The sequence below is a fragment of the Coenobita brevimanus genome, chromosome 50 (genome assembly GCF_032717465.1).
Source record: "Coenobita brevimanus isolate Jiangsu-jjx chromosome 50, ASM3271746v2, whole genome shotgun sequence".
Taxonomy (NCBI): Eukaryota; Metazoa; Arthropoda; class Malacostraca; order Decapoda; family Coenobitidae; genus Coenobita; species Coenobita brevimanus.
This window is the reverse complement of record NC_137003.1, coordinates 30,207,728-30,234,279: the sequence shown is the minus strand read 5'-3', so window position 1 is coordinate 30,234,279 and position 26,552 is coordinate 30,207,728. Positions and strand designations below refer to the sequence as shown.

General features: G+C 43.2%; 1 protein-coding gene across 1 annotated transcript; it reads right to left on the bottom strand.

Annotated features, from left to right (window-relative positions):
* Positions 1–2,357: 2,357 nt before the first annotated feature.
* Positions 2,358–6,210, bottom strand: LOC145399724 (zinc finger BED domain-containing protein 5-like). The gene is made up of 4 exons (XM_080272272.1): positions 6,166–6,210; positions 4,067–4,206; positions 3,377–3,809; positions 2,358–2,834 (listed from the first exon to the last, which is right to left on the bottom strand). The coding sequence occupies exons 1-4, from the start codon at positions 6,208–6,210 to the stop codon at positions 2,358–2,360; spliced, it is 1,095 nt and encodes a 364-aa protein (XP_080128398.1).
* Positions 6,211–26,552: the final 20,342 nt, after the last annotated feature.

The window sequence follows — 26,552 nt, the reverse complement described above, 5'->3', positions numbered from 1 at the left end:
CCCCATACCATGGTATAGTAGATCTGCTGGACGTTTTGTGGTAAGATGTAAGATGAAAAATCAGGTGATCATCGCCTAACCGTTAACATTTCGTCTCATACGAAGTTCGGAATCAGCAGTGCAGTTCTTGCGAGTGAATGTTAAGGCTTCGGAATTTCATGGGTTCATTCATACCGTCATCCCATCAGCAGCAGATATGAAGCTTGGCGAAGTCAGGCTAACCAACCACAAACATGTAACTCTGGTAGAGCTTTCATAATGTTTCAAGTGTTGCACATAATCTTCAGACAAAACCGCGACACGTCTTTTGTCTTTGACTGTGCGTGGAGTATAGAGAGTGGATAGGATACGAAATACAGTGATTCGTGAAAGATGCGGAGTGAGGAAGTCTGTGGACACCAGAATCGAAGAGAGTATACTGAGATGGTATGGTCATGTGGAGAGAATGGATAACAGCAGAATGCTGAAAAAGGTATATCTGAGTGAATCTGAAAGAGGGAGGAGGCGAGGTAGGCCAGGGAGAAGGTGGAGGGTTATGGTGGATGGGTGTGTAAGGAAGAGAGGTATGGAAGTCGCTGAAGCAAGGGGAATGACAAGAGATCGAGCTCGCTGGATGAATGTTGTGAGAAGTGAATGATCAGGAATTTGGCACCCTATTTTAACGTGACAACGTTCGCTTTGACTCTATCGGATACATTTATGTTAAGGAACAGAATGTTGTGAAAGTTTTTTGGCCTATCAGATAGAGCCAGGATTCCGTGGGCTTGAATGATGAGTGAATAGAGGCGTGGCCCATTGCATTCGGCAAACTTGGCCTTTCTGGACGTTGCTACTCGGTACCTTGCCCTAGGGTGGTAAAGGTGATCCGAACTATGATAATGATAAAACAGTTAGGCAGATCGCCTCAGATTTAGTTAATGTGGGGTCAGGGTATGGATAATGCCTAAAGAAGGTGGTTTTATACACCTTTTTTATAACCATGACCTAAATATGAGGGATGGCTATAATGCATTATTTTTCCTTTCCTTTAATGTTATTTCAAGCAGGAGTCATGTCGGAAATTATCAGTTTTCCCGTTATGACCCATCCAAAAAGCCCGAGATGGGATACTCGAACATATTTACAGTGAATATAATGTCATAATTTTCATTTCTTTTTCCAGGAAGAAGAAAAGACATCGCATGACTCTGTTCCTTTCCGTGTCTTTCCCGAATAAACATTCACAACCTAGGGCAAATACCTACCGGTAATTTGAGACTTGGAAACATTCTGCAAACATTTCTCTGTCCTTCCCGCGAATAAAAATCTTAATCAGGAGAGGGAGGCGATCGTAAGACTGAGTATCCCACTCCTCCTTCCCACCGCGATACCCATTATCACTAGGAGTTGGGAAGGTCTTAATAAGTGGCCATTTGTCAGGGATATGAAATATAAAATTACACCAACCTCAGTAAAAGCCAAGGGAGAAAACACAGTGCAATTGCAAAGTAGAGTACGAGCTGAAATAAGATAACTCACCTCCTTGAGTATCAGCTGAGCTCCATTTACACATACTGTATTCTCCGCGTACAGTATGCCATCAAACTTCACAGTGTTAAATTCAATTAACGCCATTACCTATAATGCAGCGTTTACGGTTGATTTACCAGTAATGAAGTAAAAACACAAACACATTAAAAAAGAGGGTGTCAAAGATGGGAGTTAGCAGTATTACTAAAGAAAATCGCACGGTTTAGTTCAATACTTATCTTCGTTGACTTTGTTACAGAGACTTAAAGAACTGTGTATTAGGGCAAACTACGTAGAGTTCTTTAAAATTAAGCATTGTTCCGTTTTCTGCATATTTCAAAGAGCGACAGCAGTTACCCTTTTGAAACCAATATTGCGTGTTTAATGCATTTTTTTTTTCCCAACCCCAGGCAACCTTAATTACGAAAGATCTTTCTCACCGAATTGTTTAATGAGAGTTATATCTAACCCATCCAGCTCGAAATCTCCCATTAGTGAATAAAATTGTCTGCAAGTGGCAGTAATAAAATAAAGCGAACGGACTAAGGATATTTATGGGTACCTTACAAAAACTCAACTGCAGAGGTTCCCAAACTTTCTTCCTTCGCTTACCCCTAGTAGGCATGCACTATTTTACCAAGTACCCCCTGTTTGCTAAGTGGTATTTCGGTGAAATCATTATAATCGACAGAAAATCTCTGAAAATACTGATGGATCTTTGCAAGTATTTTACTTTAATGATGCATATGGAATTGAAAAAGCGAGCAAACAAATATACTGTAATTATAATGTATGCACACAATTCACATGACTCATATACAGTTTCCTTACATGATTCATGAGGAGAATCAGTGCGAAAGATGGGCTTGCATACTCGCAGCCAGAGCTTCAATTCTTGGAGCTGTCTTTGACACTGCTAGCCTGAGATCATCTTCCACATGAAGCCTGGCTCGAAACTTGTTCTTCATGATGCATAAAACCGAAAATGTTTGTTCACAGAGATATGTCGTCAGAAACGTCAGGAGCTTCGCAATAACCTGACTGGCAAGTCGGGGATATGACTGGCTCATTTGCCACCAGAACTTGGTCAATGGAGATGTCTCATATTCTTCTTGAGCAGTCGAATCATTCACAAAGTCAGCAAATTCCTCCTGCATATGGTCAGGCAGTAAGTGAACATCAGCAGTGAATGGTCTCCTGATGAATCTGGCATTGTTTTCATCTAGTTCTGGGAAGTAAGATCTGAGTTCACTGCGCAAGAGAGACAAGTGCTGCTGAATAAGCTCACTGAGAATAAATTTGGTACAGTGTGTAGGAAAAGGAATCTGAAAGTTAATGTAAACAAGAGTAAACTTATGGTGTTTGAGAGGAATTAAGTCACAGAATGTACAGTGAGGTTGGATGGTGAGGATATGGAGAGTGTGAGTGCATTCATGTACTTGGGTAGTGTGATGAGAGAGCATGTGGAGTGACATGGAGGGACAGGTTGACGAATGAAGAAGTGAAGGAACGTTGTGGGGTGGATGTGGATGTGGTTGAGAATATAAAGAGAAATACACTGAGGTGGTCTGGACATATGGAGAGAATGGAGAATGAAAGACTGACTAAGAAGGTGTATGTAGGTGAGGTGGAGGGAGGGAGATGGAGTAGTAGACCGAGGATGAGGTATATGAGGGAGGGGGGAGTGAGTTGGGGGGAAGGTAATCAAATGGTGGGTGACCGTGCGACTTGGTGGCGTTTTGTCTGCGGCCATCCTTTGAGGGATTAGGGTGTCGGGCTATAGATAGATAGATACAACATTATGATCAATTTCTCCAGCACTAGGAAGAGATTCAGCCAAGTTTTCGAACATGTGAAATTTCCTTACCTTGATGTTAGCTTCCCACATTTCCAGTTTCATAATAAATGCCCTGACTTTATCAACGTCAAACAATGTGGATGACTGACCCTGCAGAAACACATTCAGTGTGTTCTGACGAGAAAATATGTCACTTAGGTAGGCCATTTCCAGTTGCCATTTGGTGTCAGTGAGTTTCTCGTGGAATACTTTGGACTGCGGCTTAACGTCACGAGAGAAGAATTCAGTTATCTCTTTCATGACAGAATGAAATCTGGCAGTCACATTCCCCCGAGAGAGCCATCGTATCTCCGTGTGGTAAAGCAATGCCTCGTGTTCAGCATCAAAATCTTGACACAGCAACCTGAAAAGGCAGCTGTTGAGGGCACTGGACTTGATCGGGTTAAACATTTTAACAACATTATTGAGGACATTTCGAAGTTCAGATGGCAGTGTCTGGATGCTATGGCATACCGACGGAGCATACAATGCAAGGTTGTTATATCATGGTTTGCTTCCTTAGTCCGACCTGCAAAACCTGAACGGTTTCCCAACATGGCTGGTACTCCATCGATCGTGCATGCACACACATCAGTCCCGGACAAACCTTCACTGTCCAAAAATGTAGTAACTTCCTGGAGAATGTCATCTCCTGTAGCTGAGCCTTCCAGAGCGTGGCAAAATAAAAACTCTTCCTTAAAATCACCGTCACATACATACCTAGCAAATACAAGCAGCTGTGCACACTTGCTAACATCAGTGGTTTCATCAATATGCAGCGAAAACATCTTATTTGGAGATTGTTTTTTCTCGTCAACAACTTGTTGCCTGATGTCCTTGGATATCTCGGAAATTCTCCACTGCACTGAATTATTTGAGAGGAACAGACATTATCTTTTTCACAGCAGCCTCTCCAATCATGCAATCCATAATATCTTTGCAACGAGGAAGAATCAGATTATCAGGAATATTGTGTGGTTATTTTGCTTTGGCAATTTTAAGGGTAACTTTGTAAGAAGCAACAAGACCTGCATGAGACTGCTGGTGCAATCGGCCAGATTTATCAAATCGTGCATGCTTAGCACTTGATTCCATCTGCTTGAAGAAATTGACATTTTTGTTTTGCATTGTTGGATGACATCCAGTCAGGTGCTGCGTCAGTAAGCTAGGCTTCATGGAGTCAGCAGAAAGAACTTTGAGGCATATCACGCACTGAGGTTGTACCTGCCCCGCCTTATCAATCGATGTAAAACCATACTTTATTATATAACTTTCGTCATACTTCGTTTTTTGGATGACGAAGCCATTCCCACAAAAAAACGATGAACGAAATCGAAGCAAATCAGGAACAGAGTTTGCAACCACGTGAGGGCAACACACTGATCGGCTGCTAAGATCGTACTGAACATTGGTGGGCGTATTGATACCAAAGAATCGATACTTTCTATATTACCTTTGTATAAAAAATATCGATACAAATCATGAAGTATCGAGTACTATGAGTATAAACTTATATAAACAAATGATTAAATTTAGCTATTATTTTACTTTTTCACACTCTTCTCTGGTATTGTTAGTCGTCAATTCGTCATAAGTCTGGCATAACATTGCCGGGTCTTTTCCGCCACTCTCCCCTCGTTCCTCCTTCCCTCTCCCCCCCCACTCCTTCCCTCCTCCTCCCCTATCCCTTCCCCGATCCTCTGTGACGTGATGGAGCGAACCGTTTTAAGAGATATATTATGGTACAATATTAATGATATAATAAAGTGTATTTTGCTTTATTTTATATATTTTTTTCATTATGTATCATCAAGAGTTGTCTCATCCTCCAACTGTAAACAAGCGCACGTAGAGGTTGGGTTGAAACAGGGATGTGTCATGTCTCCATGGTTGTTCAATCCGTACATGGATGGGTTAATAAAAGATGAACAAGGTAGGGTTGTGGATGTTGGAGTGGCCCTGGTGAGAGAGAATAGTGTTTGATACTGTGTTGTTGAGTAAAGACGAAGGGGAGCTGCAAGGTTTGGTGGATGAGTTTGGAAGAGTGTGTAAGAAACGGAATCTAAAGGTGAATGTAGGGAAGAGTAAAGTGATGGTCTTTGAGAGATGTGAAGTCAGTGAATGTACAGCGAGGTTGGATGGTGAGGAATTGGAATATGTGAGTACGTTTAAGTACTTGGGTAGTGTGATGAATAAGGATGGAGGTTTGGAGGGTGAAGTGCTTGAAAGGGTACAGCAGGGAAGAAAGGTTGCTGGTTCTTTGAAAGCAGTGATAAGAAACAGGGAAGTGTGCATGGAAGTGAAAAAGTTACTACATGACAGTATTGTGATACCAACTCTAACGTATGGAAGTGAAGCTTGGACGTTGTTGAAAGGACACAAGTCAAGAGTGAGAGCAGTGGAAATAAGTTATTTAAGAGGAGCCTGTGGAGTCACATGGAGAGACAGGCTGACGAATGAGGATATAAAGGAGCATTGTGGTGTGGATGTGGATGTGATAGGAAGCGTTATGAGGAACACACTGAGATGGTTTGGCCATGTGGAGAGGATGGAGGGTGAAAGACTGACGAAGAGAATGTATGTGAGTGAGGTGGAGGGGGGAAGAGGGAGGGGGAGGCCGAGGATGAGATGGAGGGATGGGGTGGAGAGGTATATGAGAAAGGGGGATGTGAGTTGGGAGCAGGGCAGTGAAATGGTGGGGGACATGGCGACGTGGAGGCGATTTGTTTGTGGCCACCCCAAACGGGATTGAGGCGTCTGGCAATAGATAGATAGATAGATAGATAGATTAGGTAAAATACTGCAAGCAAGTGGCGTACCCCCAGGGATCCATTGACGTACCCCCAGGGGTACGCATTCCCCATTTTGGGAACCTCTGCTCTACTGCATCAAATAAATTCAGTTACACTGAATGTAGTTAAAATCTACCGATATCATAACACATCTCTCACAATGGAGACCCAACAAGAAACTTAAGCATTTTTTCTCCCCTAGGTGAACGACGATCCTCAACTGACGGTATCGTATCCGTCGACCTAGATGTTCAAGGGATTCGAAGCAGGATGGTGGTAATGATCGGGGATTTGAACTGCTGGTATTAACATCCTCCCAGTGATCATTTTTTCATGTGGGCTAATTTGTTCTTGCTACAATATTATGCAGTGATTATTTTTTCCTGTTGCTTGCTTTTGTTGTCTTCAAACTATATTTTGAACTCTGTCGTCATAAATCCTTTATCATCCCTGAAAATATAAGAGGTCTCTCCTTAATGAAATAAAGCATCTCGATGGCAAATTCAGAGACGGAATGGTCGAATAACCGATATTTATTCCAGTGCTATGAGAAGGTGTGAAATTGATGCAAGAAAGTATAGAGGATGGGGGAGTGGACTTTCTGACCACCACTTGGTGTTGGTGAAAGTCAAGGTTGACATACAGCGGAGGAATAGAAGAAGGGAAGGACAGTTGGAAGTAGTTCTTACATGGAGGGTGGAAAGGTCACAAGAGGATAGAAAAAAGGCAGAATATAAGAGAGAAGTGGATGAGCAACTGGATAAATATGATATGGAGCAGATGGGGGACGTGGAAAGTGTGTGCAAGATATTCGCAGAAGAAGTCTGTGCAGCATGTGAGGTCGTGTGTGGGGTGAAGAGAAGACGGAAGGGGGGTGCAAGGAACAGCATGATGGAATGAAGAGGTGAGACAGGCTGTGGCAGAAAAGATGAAAGCATATAATGAGTGGATGAGAAACAGGGGCATGGAGGAAGTTGGGAGATGGAAGAAAGAGTTATATGTAGAGAGGAAAAGAGAGGCGAAAAGATTAGTAAGAGAGAGTAAGAAGAGAGTGGATGAGGAATTTGGAAGGAATTTCAGTGGAAAGTGGAGGGAATGTCAGAAAATGTTCTGGAAAGAGGTAAAGTGAGTCTGACAGGGTGTTAAAGAAGTTAATCGGGGAGTGAAAAATAAAAATGGTAGATTATTAGTGGAGAAAGGAGAAAAAGTGAGCAGATGGAGAGAACACTGAGGAATTGTTGAACATAAAGAGAGAAGGCAATGCTGGTAGACGTAGCTGGGGAATGGCTGGGAGAAGGAGGGATGTGAGAAGAGAGGAAGAAATCAGTAGGATGGAAATCGTGGAACCAATGAAGAAAATCATAATGGGGAAAGCCTCAGGAATTGATGGAGTGTGTGTTGGGAGAGAGTAGTACAATGGATGTCGAAGGTCTGCAGATTGGCCTGGGAGGAAGGTAAAGTCCCGGAGGATGGGAAGTAGGGTATAACTATTCCCCTGTACAAGGGGGAATAATTATACCTGGGGTGCCCATCATCCACCCACTTAGTGTAGTGGTATCTTGTTTTTTAGGGTAGCTGTACACTGAGTGGCAAGGCAAATGATTTCCTGTAAACCAGGAAACCATTTACAATGATGGGTGGTAAACTTATAACCAACCAACACGTGTTCCGTGTGTGACAAGAAGTGGGTTGGCGGAGGGTTAGTGCTCCTCCCTGCAAACAACTAACTAAAAATACAAACAAGAAGCCTCGGACCAGGACTGACCAAAAGATGATGGCTAAGGACCGAACAAAGGCGATGATACGGATGGCGACGTGGAATGTAAGGGGTGCAAATGATGAGATGAGAGAGAGATTGTACAGGTGCTTGAGGGTGCGAAAGTGGACGTATGTGGATTAAGTGAAACTAAATGGTGAGGTGAAAGTGCGAGAGAATGGGAGTATGGATGGAGTATATGCGTTGAAGTAGGTGAGAATGAGAGGGCAAAAGAAGGAGTGTGTATTGTGATGGAAGGAGAATATAAGAGAGTATGGATCAGTGGGCTCAAGGATTGTGTAGGTAAGACTGAAAGTAGGACTACAAATGTGGATGATTGTGTGCGTGTATGCACCAACGCAAGATCGTGGAAGCAGAGTGAGAGAAGAGTTCTGGATAAATGTGGAAGTGTGCATGGAAAACTTTATAAGGAATGAGAGAGTGCTTTTGATTAGTGATATGAATGGTAAAGCAGGGAATGTGAAGGTGGATGGAGTAGTTGGTGAATGGGGTGTGCCTGCAGAGATAGATGATAATGGCAGTACTTTGGTGGACATTTGTGCCAGGAGGGGGTTGGTGATGGCCAATACCCTCTTCAGGCAAAAAATTATCCACACGAATACATGGCGAGTGATGAGAAGGGTGGGTGGTGAAGTGAATGAAACGAAGACAATGATTGATTATGTGTGTGTGGATGAAAGGATGCGAAGGTGTGTAATGGATGCAAGAGTATATAGAGGTTGGGGGAGTGAACTTTCTGAACACTTGGTGGTTGTCAGAATCAAAGTCCAAGTAAAATGGAGAAACAGAAGAAGGGAAGGACGGAAAGGAGGAGTAGACGCAAGGAGAGTGTGAAAGGTTACAAAAGGATGAGAAAAAAGCAGAATATACGAGGGAAGTGGAGGAGCGATTGGATAAATATGGATTGGAGACGATGGAGGATGTGGAAGGTGTGTGCAAGATATTTACAGAAGAAATATGTGCAGCATGTGAGGTGGTGTGTGGGGTGAAGAGAAGACGAAAGGGGGTGCAAGGAAAAGCATGGTGGAATGAAGAGGTGAGACAGGCTGTGGCACAAAAGAAGAAATCATATAGTGAGTGGATGAGAAATAGGGATGTGGAAGAAGTTGAGAGATGGAAGAGAGAGTTATATGTAGAGAGGAAAAGAGATGTGGAAAGATTAGTAAGAGAGTAAGAAAAGAGTGGATGAGGAATTTGGAAGGAATTTGAGTGTAAAGTGGAGGGACTGTAAGAAAATGTTTTGTAAAGAGGTAAAGAGAGTTAGACAGGGTGGCAATGAAGTTAGTCGGGGAGTGAAAGATAAAAACGGTAGATTACTAGAGGAGAAGTGAGCAAATGGAAAGAACACTTTAATGAACTGTTGAACATAGAGAATGAAAGTAATGCGAGTATAAGTGGCTGCGGAATGGCTGGGATGAGGAGGGATGTGAGAAGAGAGGAGAAAATCAGTAGGATGGAACTTGTAGAAACAATGAAGTAATTCAAAATGGGGAAAGCCCCAGGAATTGATGGAGTGTGTGATGAAATGCTGAAGCATGGGAGGGAGATAGTAGTAGAATGGATGTGGAAGTTGTGCAGTTGACCTGGGAGGAAGGTAGAGTCCCGGGGGATTGGAAGTCAGGTATATTTATTAACTTGTAAAAAGGAAAAGGGGAAAAAGAAGTGTGTGGTAATCATAAGGGCATTTGTCTTCTTAGTGTAATAGGAAAAGTATATGGTAGGATACTTCTTGACAGAGTTAGGGAAATAACAGAGGAATTAGTTGGAATCTCTTTGTCACCGATAGCTTTGAAAGTTTTCAGTAGAGTGTTGTTAAATAGGTTGGAGCCGGTGGTTGAGGGTATTCTGAGGGATGAACAGGCTGGTTTTAGAAAGGGACGTGGTTGCAATGATCAGATCTTTATAGTTAGGCATTTGATGCAGCAAGTTAATGAAATGAGAGTACCGTTAAGTCTTTGTTTTGTTGATTTTGAAAAGGCTTTTGATAGTGTTTCGAGAGAGTCTATGGGGAAGATCATGAGACATTATGGAATACCAGAGGAGTTTGTGAGGGTCATTATGAACATGCATGAGGACACATTTTGTAAAGTGATGGTTGATGGTTGTCTGAGTGATTCGTTTGAAGTCAAGTCCGGAGTAATTCAAGGTGGTGTTCTATCGCCTTTACTATTTATATTGGTCATTGATTACATTATGAAACGTGTTGGAACAGAAACCGGTGCAGGTATACTTTGGGGAGAGAACAGGAAACTTTTGGATTTAGATTATGCAGATGATATAGTTTTGATTTGTGATGGGCCAGAAGAGATGCAGAGAGTGTTGGACTGTTTGGTGAGTGAAGGTCGCAAGGTGGGTTTGGTTATTAATTGTGGAAAAACTGGAAATAATCAATATGAATATGGAAAATGCGCAGGAATGTGTAATTGGAGGTATGGTTGTAAAGCAAGTTGATAGGTTTAAATATTTAGGTACTTATTTAGCCAAGGATGGTTCTTTGAACTTTGAATTCGAGGAAAGGTTAAAGAAGGCTAATCAGGCAATGGGAATGCTTAAAAATATTTGGAATAATAACAATTTCTCTGTGCATACAAAAATCAAACTTTATAAGGTAATGGTTAGGAGTATCTTAATTTATGGGCACGAGTCTTGGTACAGCACAGTGACTATGGAAAATAAATTCCTGGTGTTTGAAAATAAAGCACTTAGAAGAATATTAGGAGTTAAGTGGTGGGAAAGGATACCAAATAGTAGAATTAGAGAAATAACGGGAGTGCAGCCGATCGATGAATATGTTAGATTCTCACGATGGAAGTGGCTAGGACATGTGTATAGGAGACAGGGAATAGTACGAGGTACACCAGGGTGGGTGGCACCTGGTAGGAGAGGTAGAGGAAGGCCAAAAGAGACGTGGGTGAGGACAATGAGACGGGAAGCTGGAGATGAGTGTTGGGGAGATCTTGAGGAGTTAGCACAAGATAGGATGTGGTGGTGTGAGTTCATCGAGGCCCTATGCATCCCCGAGGGTGCCACAGGAAATGATTGATTGATTGATTAGTTGGAGAAGAACATGGAGGTTTTAGGAAGGGAAGAGGTTATGTAGATCAAATATTCATTTTTTGATCCTTAATGGAAACGTTTCTAGAGAAGGGAAAGAAGTTGTATGCGGCCTTCATGGATTTGGAGAAAGCATGTGACTGGGTGGATAGACAAGGATTATGGAGAGTATTAAGAATATATGGAGTAGATGGCAAGTTGTTGAATGCCGTAAAGAGTATGTACGAGGGTGTTAAGGCTGCAGTGCGTGTGGACAGTTAACTTAGTAAATTTTTCTGTTTGATGGTTAGATTGAAACAGAGATGTGATATGTCTCCATGGTTGTTCAGTCTGTATTAGGATGGGGTTATAAAGGAGATACAAGGTAGGGCAGTGGATGTTGGAGCGGCCCTAATGAGACAGGGCAGTGTGCAGAAACTCTCTGTAGGCTACTTTTGTTTGCAGATGACACTGTGTCGTTAAGTGAAGACGAATGGGAGCTGCGAGGCTTGGTGAATGAGTTCGGGAGAGTATGTAAGAATCGGTAACTAAAGGTGAATATAGGGAATAGTAAAGTTATGATCTTAGAGAGAAATGAAGTCACTGAACGTACAATGAGGCTGGATGAGGAGGAAATGGAAAATGTGCGTTTAAGTTCTTGGGTATTGTGATGAGTAAGGATGGACGTTTAGAGGATGATGTGCATGAAAGGGTACAAGAAGAAATAAAGGTTGCTGGTTCTTTGGAAGCAATGACAAGAAACTGGGAAATGTGCATGGAAGTGAAAAAGTTACTGCATGACAGAATTGTGATACCAGCTCTAACGTTTACAAGTGGAGCTTGGACCTTGTTGGATGGACTCAAGTCAAGAATGAGGGCAGTGGAAATGAGTTTGAGGGTAGCATGTGGAGTCACATGGTGAGACAGACTGACAAACGAGGAAGTGAAGGAGTGTTGTGGTGTGGATATGGATGTGATAGGAAGCATTAGGAGAAATGCACTTACGTGATTTGGCCTTGTGGAGAGGAAGGAGAGTGGACACTGACGAAGAGAGTGTATGTGAGTGAGGTGGAGGGGGGAAGAGAGAGGGGTAAGCCAAGGATGAGATGGAGGGATGGAGTGGAGAGGTATATGAGAAATGGGGATGTGAGCTGGAAGCAGGGCAGTGAATTGGCTTGCGACAGGGCGACATGGAGGTGATTTGTTTGTGGCCACCCCTTATGGGATTAAGGCATCTGGCAATAGATTGATAGCTATGAGTTTATCCTATACATATATTTAACGTTATATTTGATCCAACTGTCTCCAAATGACTTTATATAGATCAGGAGAGACATTATTATAGCTCATTCACTTATACTTGGCCCAATTATTTTCTTTTTGTTGTTAATTTCTCGTAGCTTATTGCCAGGAAATGACAATACTATAGTTTTTAATCTTTCTGGCAACACTTCATCGTGAAGAGCATTATATTCTGGAGATAATGTTATTGTTATAATTCAGCCTTCAACATAGAATGTTGGCAGTCTAACTCACTTAAAATTCTCCAGATCCATGGCAATATCAACATCTGAATGCCAAAAGAATACTGTATTTGCAGTTAACCATTGACTTTTCCCTCAGCATGCTGAGGCATGCTTGTGGTAACTTAACAATATTTCATTATTTCTTGGTCTGTCATAATATTTACACCCGCGCTTTTGAAACGAAAACCAGGAATTGTTCCTTATCTTTGTGTGTGTGTGTGTGTGTGTGTGTGTGTGTGTGTGTGTGTGTGTGTGTGTGTGTGTGTGTGTGTGTGTGTGTGATCTCATAACAGCTTTGATCTGCTTTCAACCAAACTTAGTGGAATGCTTAAGGGGTTGCCAAGGAGTCAACATACTGTATTGTTGAGAACAACAGTCAAAGGTTTAGGTCACAGGTCAAGAATGTGAAGAGAGCAAGAGTAATCTAAAGTAATGTATCGTCATAATGAAGATGTTAAATACGGAGTATAGTTTTTTTTTTTTTTTATGTGTCCGACTCTGGGCATAGGATTCATAGCCTGCTCTCAAGGCCCAGTAGTCCTCCTACATACCATACACCTCCACATGTCACCACTTAGGCGCTAACACCCACCGTCCATATTGAAAGCATGCTAGGGCTGTCTCACACAGGACTGGTGTATTGGTATTAGCGGAGGTATTTTTACGACATGTCGGTGGGTCCTTTGGTAGATCAGTAGAGTCTGATTTTTAAGAAATTCAAATCCTTAAACTGACCCCTGCCCCCGCCGGGATTTGAACCTGGGTCCGGTAAGACTGCAGGCCACCTCTCTACCGATTGAGCCACCGCCTCCCCGATTGAGCCATTGCCTCGATAATGTTACTCAGGGCTGACTGCCTGGTCAGTTGGGCCTTGAAAATCCGGCCTGAGTAGCATAGTCTTGGGTTCTTAAGCCCTCGATGGGACAATATAAGACTGGATGACGAATTAATGGATGACTCTGAAGAGCTGATAGAACTGAATTATAACGCGACGCTAGGGTGTGAAAATGTGCAAATTCGCCAGACAAATGCATCTATGAAACTGGTGCCTCAGACAGCAGTAGCATCCCATATGTTGTTGTTTCATGTAATTTAGAATACTTAAACTTCAAAGAAAATATCGGCACATATACACGATAGCGCATATATCACAGTCCTTTACTGGTATTCGGACTGTCAAGTGCTGCATGTGGCCAGCTAGTTTTTTTTTTTTTTTTCCTGTTCTATAATGTGCATGTTGAATAGGAAATTGTGAATGTTTATGGTCGATTGTGTGGAAACGTTATTATTATTTTTTTTTTCAATCTTCAGGGTTTCTCTCTCTCTCTCTCTCTCTCTCTCTCTCTCTCTCTCTCTCTCTCTCTATCTATCTATCTATCTATCTTTCCAGAACATGAGGGACGGAGTCGTCAGAAAATAAATGTCAAAGTGAGCTGAACACACACACACACACACACACACACACACACACACACACACACACACACACACACAAAATGATTGGCGCCAGTGTGTTGTGCATAGTGGTGACCATCGGTATAAAAAGGTTAAAAGATGAACGCTTCCTTTAGTAGAGAAGGGGTGTGCGAAGTAGGTGGTGTTTCTGTTGGCGAGATTCCACAAACAAGGTAAGGGTAAGGTCACAGTTCTGACAGTCGTGGAGGAGTGTTACCTCAACTACAGTTACCAGTAATACGCAAGTAATAGACTCGCGGAGGCATGATGTGCTAGATTACAGGATTGGTTTTAGTCTTGATCAGTATTACAGGCCAACTTACGCAATATGTCTTACAACTGCGATACCTGTGTTATTCAGAAATACTTTCCTACCTACCTACCTACCTACAGCCCGACGCCCCAATCCCGCAAAGGGTGGTCGCAGACAAAACGCCTCCAAGTCACTCTGTCACCCACCACTCGACTCCCCTCCCCCCAACTCACCCCCCCCCTCCCTCATATACCTCTCAACTCCATCCCTCCACCTCATCCTCGGTCTACCCCTCCCTCTCCCTCCCTCCACCTCACCTACATACACCCTCTTAGTCAGTCTTTCATTCTCCATTCTCTCCACATGTCCAAACCACCTCAGTGTATTTCTCCTAATCTTTTCAACCACATCCACATCTACCCCACAACGTTCCTTCACTTCTTCATTCGTCAACCTGTCCCTCCACGTCACTCCACATGCTCCTCTCAAGTAACTCATTTCCACTGCTCTCACTCTTGACTTGTTCCCCTCTTGCAAGGTCCACGCCTCGCTTCCATACGTCAGGGTAGGGATCACAATACCATCATGCAGTGCCTTCTTAACTTCCATACTCACCTCCCTATTTCTCATCACTGCTTTCAGTGTACCAACAACCTTTCTTCCCTGCTGTACCCTTTCACGTGCTTCATCCCCCAAAGTTCCATCCTTACTCATCACACTACCCAAGTACTTGAATGCACTCACATTCTCCATATCCTCACCATCCAACCTCACTGCACACTCTGTGACTTCATTCCTCTCAAACACCATAACTTTACTTTTGTTTACATTAACTTTCAGCTTCCTCCTCCTACACACTGTCCCAAATTCATTCACCAAACCTTGCAACTCCCATTCATCTTCACTCAACAATACTGTATCATCAGCAAACAGCAACACCGGAAGCTTCCAAATCTCACCCTCATTCATTAGGGCCACCCCCACATCCACTGCCCTACCTTGCACCTCCTTTACAACCCCATCCATATATATATTAAACAGCCATGGAGACATCACACACCCCTGTTTCAGTCCCACATTGAGATCAAAGAACTCACTCAGCTCACCATCCACTCGCACCGTAACCCTAGCTCCCTCGTACATACTCTTCACAGCACTCAACAATTTCCCCTCCACCCCATATATTCTTAATACCTTCCACATACCTTGCCTATCTATTCTGTCATAAGCTTTCTCCAAGTCCATGAAGGCAGCATACACTTTCCTTCCCTTCTCTAGATACTTCTCCACTAAACATCTTAGAACAAATATCTGATCTACACACCCTTTTCCCTTCCTAAATCCCCCTTGTTCTTCTCCAACTAGCTCCTCTGTCATATGCCTAACCCTATCAATGAGTATTTTACCATATATTTTACCAGTCACACTAAGAAGGCAAATACCCCTATGGTTACCACATACTTCTCTCTCCCCTTTTCCTTTGTACAGAGGAACAATTATACCTGATTTCCAGTCCTCTGGAACCCTTCCCTCTTCCCAAGCCAATCTACACAACTTCCATATCCACTCCACAACAATCTCACCCCCATACCTAAGCATTTCACCACACACTCCATCAATTCCTGGGGCCTTTCCCAGCTTAATCTTCTTCATCGCTTCCACTACTTCCGACCTACTGATCTCTTCCTCCCTCCTCTCATCTCTTCTTCTCCCAGCCATTCCCCAGCCATTTATACTCACACTGCTCTCACTCTCTACATTCAACAAATCCTCAAAGTGCTCCTTCCATCTCCTCAATTTCTCTCTCTTCTCCACCAACAATCTATTATTCCTATCTTTCACTCCCCTACTATTTCCCCTTTCACACTGCCTTACTTTCACATGAATATAATGTAAATATAGCGTGCGCTCTTAGCATATTGATATCGAATTTTGACTCCAATTAATGTTGGCGTTGTTAAACTATCATTAAAGTTTTGGAATCTGTATTACGTAACTGAGTTACAGTACTATGAAATAATGTGAATACAAAACAAAATGGATATATATGACTTTAACTGTTCGCAGTCCAAAAACGTATGTATTAACATGCCATAGTTATTAAGCCAAAATACATAGGCCCGTGTTCGCGTCGGAAAGGATGCTCCCCAGCACCTCTGCCTTAGCGATTTATTTTTGGATATGGCAGGTTAATAGCCTTTTATATCTTAGTTATGCAGAGTAAGGCAATGTTTGCAGGATTTACATAACACAGAATAGGACAGTTAAGTGTAATTATCAAAATAAATCGGCTAGGAAAACGAGTTCGGGAACTTCCTTAACCGACAAGAATACGCACCGTAGTTATTATTTAGCCATTCATTTTATTATGGCAAAGTTATTAGCCACTACACATAGTTAATAGATATTTAGCTATTCTTGTCATTTGTGCAGAATCAGATCAGAATATAACACTGCAGCGTATGTCTTACCTTCCGCACCGTTTTTACGCATATACTGTACCCATAACATTCACCAGGTTTTTTCTGTACTGTTCTTCGCTCCCGTCATGTCTGCTTCACACAAGAGTACATTTACAGCATTTCCCGCGGCACTAAAGCCACACCTATTCAGCTTTTTATGTCTTACTTCATTTCAGTATTATATGCCAGCCTATCGACTTTGATTTTACCATTTATCCATAGATTCATTAACTTCTACTGACTTCACATCCTCTAAACATCTGCTTCTGCCTATGCCATATTTTCAACTATCTCATTAATATGTGCACCATCGTATCAAATAATAACAATTGCCATGTTCACATCTTTAATATTAGCCATCTTTTTTCCATATTAGTCTCCCCATCTTCCTCTTACTTTCATTCTTCCCACCTTAGGTAATACACGCTTTATTTTCCTAATTAAAAGTCAAGAGCTTTTCACCATTTTCAATAATAATTTATTTTATACATATTGAGAACATTTTTCATAACAACTTTTCCATTTGCCATTTTTCCCTTGTTTATTAATCTCTGTACAAAGGTTCCTCCCCCGTATGCTGCCAAAATTTTTCACTTAAACTAAGATCTTCTGTACATCCCAAAGACTCTTCAGTTCCATAAATAAATGTTTACCAGGAGCGATAACGACAATGAATACTGAATAGAATATGATGATCAGCTAATTATATTCCATAGCTTCATCTGATTAGTGGGAAAGGAAAAGTTTTGTGAAGGTATAAAATACACACACACACACACACACACACACACACACACACAAAGCTTGATGCGAATAGGACATACTAGGAGCACTTCCAATAATGTCCTATCGCTAGTGTGTGTGTGTGTGTGTGTGTGTGTGTGTGTGTGTGTGTGTGAGAGAGAGAGAGAGAGAGAGAGAGAGAGAGAGAGAGAGAGAGAGAGAGAGAGAGAGAGAGGCCAAAATCTGCGCACATTGGTAATTATTCGTGGTAATACTAGAAATTCCCCTGATAACGTCAAACATTTGTCCTTGCGATGAAGGCAACAGGTCCATAAGTTGTACATTTGGGGGATTATTTTCCCCTTCAAGAAAACTGGAACATCTACGCTTGATAATGTCTGAGCGATTTTCGTATTACATGGAAAGTTGCTCAGCTTAGGATTTTGAAATGATTTAACATGTCAGCTGTTGTGTCAGCTGACCCATAGCCTAGCTATTTGGCGATTTTCAATTTCGGCTATAAGGAGGCATTTTGGCGACTTTATTATGAAATACAAAGTCTCTCAGCTTGAAACTTTGAATTGCTGTGACATGTCAGCTGTTGCATCAGCTGATACATAGTTTCGCCGCAGGTCTATGAAGATAGTCTCGTACTGTTTCATTTTTTACCATAGTTTTACCATATTTAGTGAAGGCATACTCTTATGTAATTTGACGCAGCCACGATTAAATCTTTGAGTTCGGTAAGCCAGAAATAAATGAAGTACTAATGGTATGTGAGGAAGTTAGGGAAGAGGTGAAAAAGAATGATTACTTATGGGTGAGAAGTACAGTAGTTACTGAATGATTATTAAAAATGTGCGGACTGCCAGAAGATATGATGTCAGATATACCAAGTTTCTTGTGTAAGGGGAAAGGGAAAAAAGAGTATGTGGTAGTCATATGTGTTTTTTCGTCTTTGTAGCAAGTAAAATAATATATGTTTGATAGTTGTTTACCGCAATACGGAAAGAAACAAGGAATTGATGGAAGAAGTACACCTTGAGGTTTAGGAAGAAGACGGCGTGTGCAGACCAGATATTCCTTGTCAGATGTATAACAGACAACTGTTTACAGAAGGAGAGACGTTGGTAATGAATCTTGATAAGGTTGATGACAGGGATGATAGACAAGGAATACGAGAGGTGCTGAGATGTACAGAACTGATAGCAAATGTGTGAATGCTGTTAAGAGTAAGCACGAGGATGCCGCGTGCAACACGTCAGTGAAATAAGACATCGCCTCAGTAAGACAGCCAAACTCATTGACAGAAAGGCCAGTGGAACTTAATTCCATGAAAAGTGGCCAGTCATCTTTATCCAGATGTCATGGAGGAAGATGAGGCTGAGATCCACCTTCATTAGCAGTTAAGAGTAATGGGGAATGGTCGCTGTCATACAGGTCTGGCAACACATCCGAACTAAGATCTAAAGCAGCATCAGCTGAGCACAAGGACAAATCAATAGCATTAGAAGTTCCAGTATGGGTATAGGAATAAGTCATCTCATTTGAGTTTAAAACAGCCAACTCATCCTCTTGCACTAAGGAAGCCAGCTTAAACACCTCAAAGCTTGGCCTCAGTGTCACCTCACAGTGGATGATGATCATTCATATCTTCCAGTAACAGAAGGGGGGAAGGTAGACAATGAACAAAGTCCTCCAGATCCACCCTTTCGACAGTAGCACTAGGAGAAAGATATGATTACGAACTATAGATCAATGTCGTAAAAACACCTGGACAGCAACAGCCTACAGGGAAGTGGAAATACCTAGGCAAGTGAATGGAATACCCTGGCAAAGGAAGACAACGCCAACTCCATGACAGCCTTGACCTGGCACAGGATCAGAATAAAATGCATGGTAGCCAGAAGAACCGGAGGGAACAGCATCACTACCCATGGTCCCAACCATGGTGTCCTGGATGCACATACATACAGAAGAAAATTGTGCAACAAGATGATACAGTTCTTCCTGGCTGGCACGTCAACCCCGACAATTCCAATGAAGGATAGAGTCCATAGTGAAGGGAGGATCAGGATAAGGTGCAGGACTGTACAACTCATGACAAGTGAACGGGTTTGGAACGATACTTAGGAAGGCCCTTAAGAAGAGACTACCCACACCCTATGCCGAACATCTGTAGGCAAATGTGAGGACGAGGAAGACGAAAGTTTTACAACACTCCTCCTCTGAGATGGAAGAACAGTTTGCTTGAAAGGTGGCTTGGAGGCAGCCCTGGGTGATGAAGGACGGCAATGCCACCACCAAAAGCCCCAAAATAGAAGTAGAGTCCACAGGACCAGAATCCTATGAGGATGATATCCTATGAAGTAGAACTGAAGCACCAATGGTCTGTGCAATACCATCCCCAAGTGGGGTCCGGACTGCAGGTGAACCATCAGCTTCAGCCTCCACCTGGCTAGACCCCAGTGTCTCCAGGGAAGAGAGAACAAGAGAGAGGTTGACACAAGGTTCCACAACAGGTACCTTAGGTGGACGGTCTTCAGGCTCAGATGACTCTGAATAACCAAGGTGACGTTTGACAGGTACAAATGGAACTTTGGACATAATGGACAATTCAGAACAAGGAAACAGGTCAACGTGGACATCCGCCATCACCACGGAAGTGGGCAAACCATCAGCCAGTGATAAGGGGGCAGAAACAGTTTGTGAAAAAGGTGTGTGAACACAGTCTTACAAACAATACTAACCTTGGAGACAGCATCCACCAAATCACGAGACGGAGATCTGGGTACTGGATTGGGTCAAGGTAGCTTCTGGGACACAGAACGCCTCACAGGTTTTCCAGAAAGGACAGGCATAAGTAACCCCTGGCTGAAAGAAATGAGTTTGGACTCTTCTCTTTGCTTCAGGAAATGAAACATTCTCAAGTGTACGAATGGACAAAATCTCCTTCTCCAGACAGTAGCAAGGACAGAGTCGAGAAGAAACAGCATGGGAACCCCTACAGTGGTAGCATTTAATGGGTCTTGGAGAGTTATCGGTATGGCTTGGTCCGCCACAGGAGACAGACACTAGGAATGCTGGCCTGTGCACGACGGAAAAGGCAGCTAACATGTCAAAACCCGACAGTGGAGACACCACTTCGGGGTTGGCATGTTTGGCTTCATTGGAAGTGACAGCCGAGTGAGCCGCACAGAAGCAGGCAAGGTTAACTTGTCAAATGTCAGGAACAAGGTTGAAGGTCAGGACACCATTTATTTTCTTATGCAGGTGGTCAAGATTCACCGCACCAGACGACCGCTCCAACAGCCGTGCCTCTGAGTATTGGAGGAGATCACAGGAAATAATTACTCCCTTACATCGATTAAAGGTGTCATGAGGAACGCATGAAACATCTGCACCAGAAACAGAGGTCAGAGCCAGAAATTGGGAGCTCTCTTCTGAGGAGGACACCTCAACAAGGATGTTTCCATCTCCCTGATAAGATATTTTAGGGTGTGTGCCAGAAGCAGAAACTATGGCACAGTGCAAATAAATAATGACAGAGTATTTCAGCACCACTTTTTCACATATGTCGCAGGCACCATTTCATCTGGGCCTAACCCCAGAGCCCCACCAACCCAACAAGAACGCCTCACAGTCCCAGCTGAATGCCGGGGCAAAAGAGAATGGTCTCCAGGGTGCTGAAAAGGCTCCAGAGGTGCAATAAGAGATCTTGGTTGAGAAAGTCTTGGGGTAGTTGTGAGTCGTCAACAGTATTATTATGGCATACAGCCATGGAGAGCTAAAAAATACTTCATTCCTTCACCTCTCCACCCACCATGGAGCCCAAGGGGAGGTCATATGCCAAGGATAACACCACTGGCAACTACAGAGATTGTGAGGGAGTATATGCAGGTAACCACCAGGGGACCCCAACAGGGTGACTCCTGGACAATAGGAGTCATCAGGCCCCTCATTGTTTACTTGACCCTAGCCAACAAGTGACCAACCAACTGACCTGGCTGGGCCCAATCAGGCCACCCATCTAGTCAGAATAGAAGTGTGTTGCTAGCTGCAGGGTGCATCAAGCAGCATCGCTCAACCCCCAAGACTCCCGTTTCCCAGCTTTAAGGGACCTCATGCATTGCACCCACGTTGGGAAGCAAAAACTTCTCACCAGATGGAAGATGGGCAGGAATGAATGCCACCACCACCATGCCTCCTCTACCAGCGATGTAGGGGAGTTGGTTGGTCCACGAGGACGACAGATGCCGAGCCCTGTTAAGATAGGCAGGCCTCCTGAGTAGGTGGCACTGCCAGGCACACTTACAGCCCCTCCACCACGACAAGGTGACCCCCCCCTCAGCGAGGAGCCATGTGTGAGGGGAGTGGAAATTTGTCATCAGAGAGGCGTGTGTGGAGTATGAGAGAGAGAGTGAGTGAGGGAAGTTCAGGACAGTGGTTTTGAAATCATATGAAAGTATTACAAGTACTCTGAGATGGTATATCCATGTGAAGAGAATGAAGAGTAAGAGACTGACCATGAAAGTGCACGTGAGTAAGGTGGAGAGGAAGAGGGGGAGGTGACCAAGGATAAGTTTGAGGGACAGGGTGGAGAGGTATGTGAATGAGTGTGGTGAATCTGAGAGAGGACAGGCTGATGACAAGAAGGCAATGCAGCATGGAGGTGGTATGCTTGTACTCACCCTCTCCGCGACTAAGGTGCTTGGATGTAGACAGACAGGTTGGTACAATTAGCCACGTATGAAGCTGGATCATCATCAGTGTGTGTGTGGATGAGGTTTGGCAATTGATTCACCCAACAGTCTTTATGCATTCATATGTTTTTTAGTGGCAGTTACATGAATGAACAGTGTTGCCCAATATAACAAGAATTGGGCGAGTTAATGTGGTGTCTGAATATCAAATTTTGTTGACTGGTCTCTGCTTGACACCGATGCTTTTCCAGGCTTATCTGTGTCCAGCTGTACTTACCACAATACCCTTTAGTCAGAGGATATCATCGTCTAGACTGACGCAAGACTACAATTATCTTAAGTTTGCGAGTGTATCTGGTGCTGGAGAAGGCCTTCACGTGAAGGCACCTATATATCTTGACAACTTTTTTGTCGGGTTATACAAACGTCCCTCAAGATCTCTCCTTATCCCACGAAAGGAGGATGGTGGACACCAGAGCGAGAGCAACTTTAGCCTGCAGTCCATCGGGTATAAATGGTTATGGGTTTACTGATTCTGCTACAAGAGTATTCTAGTAGTTGTTGTTTTCAGTGTTATTGTTGTTCAGGCCTCAGACTCATCTGGACGTGAACCTGGTGGACTGGAGGCCATTAATGTCGTTCTCCTGCACTCTATTACGCTCATTTTAGAGGTATATAAGGAAAAACTTACACACACATACACACACACACACACACACACACACACACACACACACACACACACACACACACACACACACACACACACACACACACACACACACAAAGCTTGATGCAAGGAGGACGTAGCACTGCCAATCCTGTCCCATCGCGAAGTATTAATTCCGAGTTGCTTGATGTTAGTGTATCCAGTGTTATCAGTGTCAGAATACACTCTGTGTAATGATGAGTCTGATGCTCCCACGTGCCATTGCAAACAAAATTCTTCATAGTTTAGAAAACATGAAGGTTATCATAATTAACATTAAGTTTCCTTCAGATGCTTTACTGTACCCAAAACAAATTCTAAAAGCTAAGACATAACTCTATAATGCTAAAATACACTTTATTAAAACCTTGATGGCTACATTTTTTGCTTTCTTTTTCATAGCAACTTGTAGAGTTTTCATAGAGGTTTCATGCTTCATAAAATATGATCACTGATAGTTATTGGTCAAACCAGGTCAAAGAACATAGGTCGGGAGTAGGTAAGCTTTTACAGTTTTGATCCGAATTAGGCCAAACTCAGTGAACAGGTTGCATGTCTGCATGGGGTGGAGAGATTCTACTTAAGAACTTCTTTCAAGAGTAAAAATCATAGGACTCGATCTAAATTTCCGCCCTTTTACTATCTATCTATCTATGTATGTCTGTTTATTTATACTGTATCTATTCATTTATTTGTCTGTCTGTCTGTCTGCCTGTCTGTCTATCTGTCTGTCTGTCTCACTACATATGTATATATATATCTCATCTTATCTCATCAGCCGTTTGAGTGTTCACTGCAGGACCGGCCTATCCCGACCGAAGTGGGGACGATATAGCCAATGTATCTCTACCAAGTGGCTTAGTCTGTCTGGTAGAGATTGTAAGTGTAATTGTAGTGTTGGAATGGCTTTGGATGTGTGTGTAGTTTGTGAACCAAGTGTAATCGGCCCGTGCAAGCCGACTGGGTGCAAGCCGACTGGGTGCAAGCATACTTTTATAGTAAGCGACACTGGTTCAACCACAGCACCCCTTATGTCCGCCATGCAGTATGTGGCAAGAAGAACGCTCCCAAAGTTTATTACCGTGGCGGGGCGCGAACCCTCGTTCTTCAGTGTACGAAAACGCACACTTTACCACTGTACCACAGAGGCTCCATGTATATATATAAACATATCTATATCTATCTATCTATCTGTCTGTCTATCTATCTATCTGTCTGTCTATCTATCTATCTATCTGTCTATCTATCTACTCGATTCGTGGAAGGATTTAAGTACCACGATGTTGTAAGAATTGCCTTAGCATTACAACACCCAAAACGAAAAATGCCATGTTAATAACTATTACTCAACCATGCGATACATAAAAATATTCTTTAAAAAATGTAGGGACGGAGTTATGATATCGTTTTCCACTGGTTTTTAATGCCCTGGAGCTCTTCATCTTGATACTTTTTCCATATGTTTTTATACTGGGTCTTACCCGAGAAAGGTGTCCCTCTCTAGCATCTCAATAACGCACGGATCAAGAAATTATATATATAAGCTAGTGATTTCAGACTGTCTCTCTCACACTGAATAAAATCTTTCAATGGTAGGAAGAGAATCACATATTATAATTTAAGTTAGGCAGTTAATGTTACGATTCCATACACGCAGATATCATTACTCCTTATCATACAGTCACGTTCTCTGACAGGTCAAGAAAAATGTTCGAGCGTTTTATTAAAGGCCGGCCAATGACGGCGAATCGCCTGCGGATTGTGAACATGTGGCTGGGAGGCTTGTCGGTGCGAGACATCGTCCAGCAGACTGGAACAAGTGTTTCCACAGTATACCGCTTGATACACCGCTGGCAGAAGGAGGGAACAGTGGAGCCAAAACCTCGCAGCAAAAAGCGACAGCGCCAGATTACCTCTCTGGCGAAGACCAGCACTTCAGAAGCAACGGTTTTCCCTTCACATTACCAGCCCCACTTTATTCCCCATAGTTATGACCCACGGTATTACAGCAGTGCCCTCAACACTCACCCTGTTAATAACTACGTCTCTGGGATATTCACCCAGAGTGTTGCCCAGATATACAGGCAATGTATTTGACAATAATTGTTCAAGACGCATTATCTCGAAAAAGTATTTACAGCTCATTTCTTGTTACATCAAGATAGTTGTACTGAAGTAAGAGCATATATTTCGAACTACAGTAGATAAATACCGCCTTCTCTATCCCCTCGATTAATAGGATGCTGTTGCAAGTTGAAGGATATCGTGTGAGGTGACGGAACGTCATATAGACAAAGAGGTTAATATCCCGTGAAGGGCCCCCACCAATCTAATCATGTGACGAATTTATATTGATAATGAATTTTGACCGCTTTAGTAGATAACTCTTATACTGTTTCTCTTGTCCTACAATTCAGTTTCATAAAGGGACTTTCCTAGCGAATGGAATTATGGAAAGTGTTCTCCAGACCCCAATAAAACTGTACTTCTTAAACTGTGGTGACCAATAAAATGAATTATGAAAACGATGTATTTATCGACCTTTGTAACTCTTTCAATGAGGTGATGTATTATAAATTTTTCGTTGCCAACCCAAAACTAATTTATTTAGCACTAGCGAGGCAGTCAGGCTTTAGTCAAGTAAATTATATACCACCTGAAGTAAAGTAATTTCCCACGTTCAGTGAACCGACATGCAGAATCCTCGATACGATTAAAAAAAGCTGGGAAGATCCTATCTCTGGCATAGGCCTATACTTGATAGTCAGTTTCATGAGGTCCAGCAGTCTTCATAAACCCCACACATCCTCACACGCCACCACTTCGACGCTAAAACTCACCGTCCATACTGAACATATAATAGACCTGTCTCGTTCAGTATCTGAGTAATGATATTTGCATGGGTGAGTTTAGGATATATAGTTCAGTTTTGCTGAACTTCAGTATGACTACTTTTAACGAAATTCAGCATATCATACTGTTTCCTCGAGTTCTCACAGAAAATAGATAACTTCTCTAATCATTTGGAAATCACTGCCATATCCATAAGCACACATGAAATGCTGCCGTGTGTGTGTGGATATTCGCCCCGCACTTGTAGGGGCACGGGCAAACAGAGAGCCCGTCAGGGAAAAGGCAGGATTATGCTCTTGAATCAGAGCAAAGCGGGAACAGCAGACTGAAGAACGAGGGGAAAGGCGGCAGGGGCAGGGGAAGGTGCGATGGTCGGTGGTGAAACGGCTGCCCGATGATCGACAAGGCACAACGGGGCAGCAGGCGGAGGGAAGCAGAAGAGGCTGCTGGGCAAAAAGCCCCTCAAGTCTGCCCATCCGAGTCCGAGTCCGAGATGTCAGTGTACTCGGAGTCGCGATCTACATCCTCGTACAACTCTAGCTCTCCCGAGTCCCTAAGGCGAGGTGGAACGCCTAACTGGGAGTCTCGAAGGACCCGGCCTAGAGCTAGAGTTATGCCGCGTTCGAGCCTGGCGGCGAGGAGCTCACGAGTACACGCAGCATCGTCGGACTCAGCAGAGGATGGCAGAACAAGGGCAGGTGAGGGGCTTGCAGGCGGCGGATCGGCGGCGGAAGTTGTGAGATCCACTCCCTCAGCAGCAGGTGGAGAAACGGTGGGGGAAGGGCCCTCGACGTCGTGGTGGTCGGGCGAAACGGGGACGGCAGCCATTTTCCCCCTCGGCTGCAGACGGCAAGGGGTGGATCTCAGCAACGGTGGTGATGGTGTCAAGCTCCATAGCTGTGATCGGTGCCGGGTCGGTA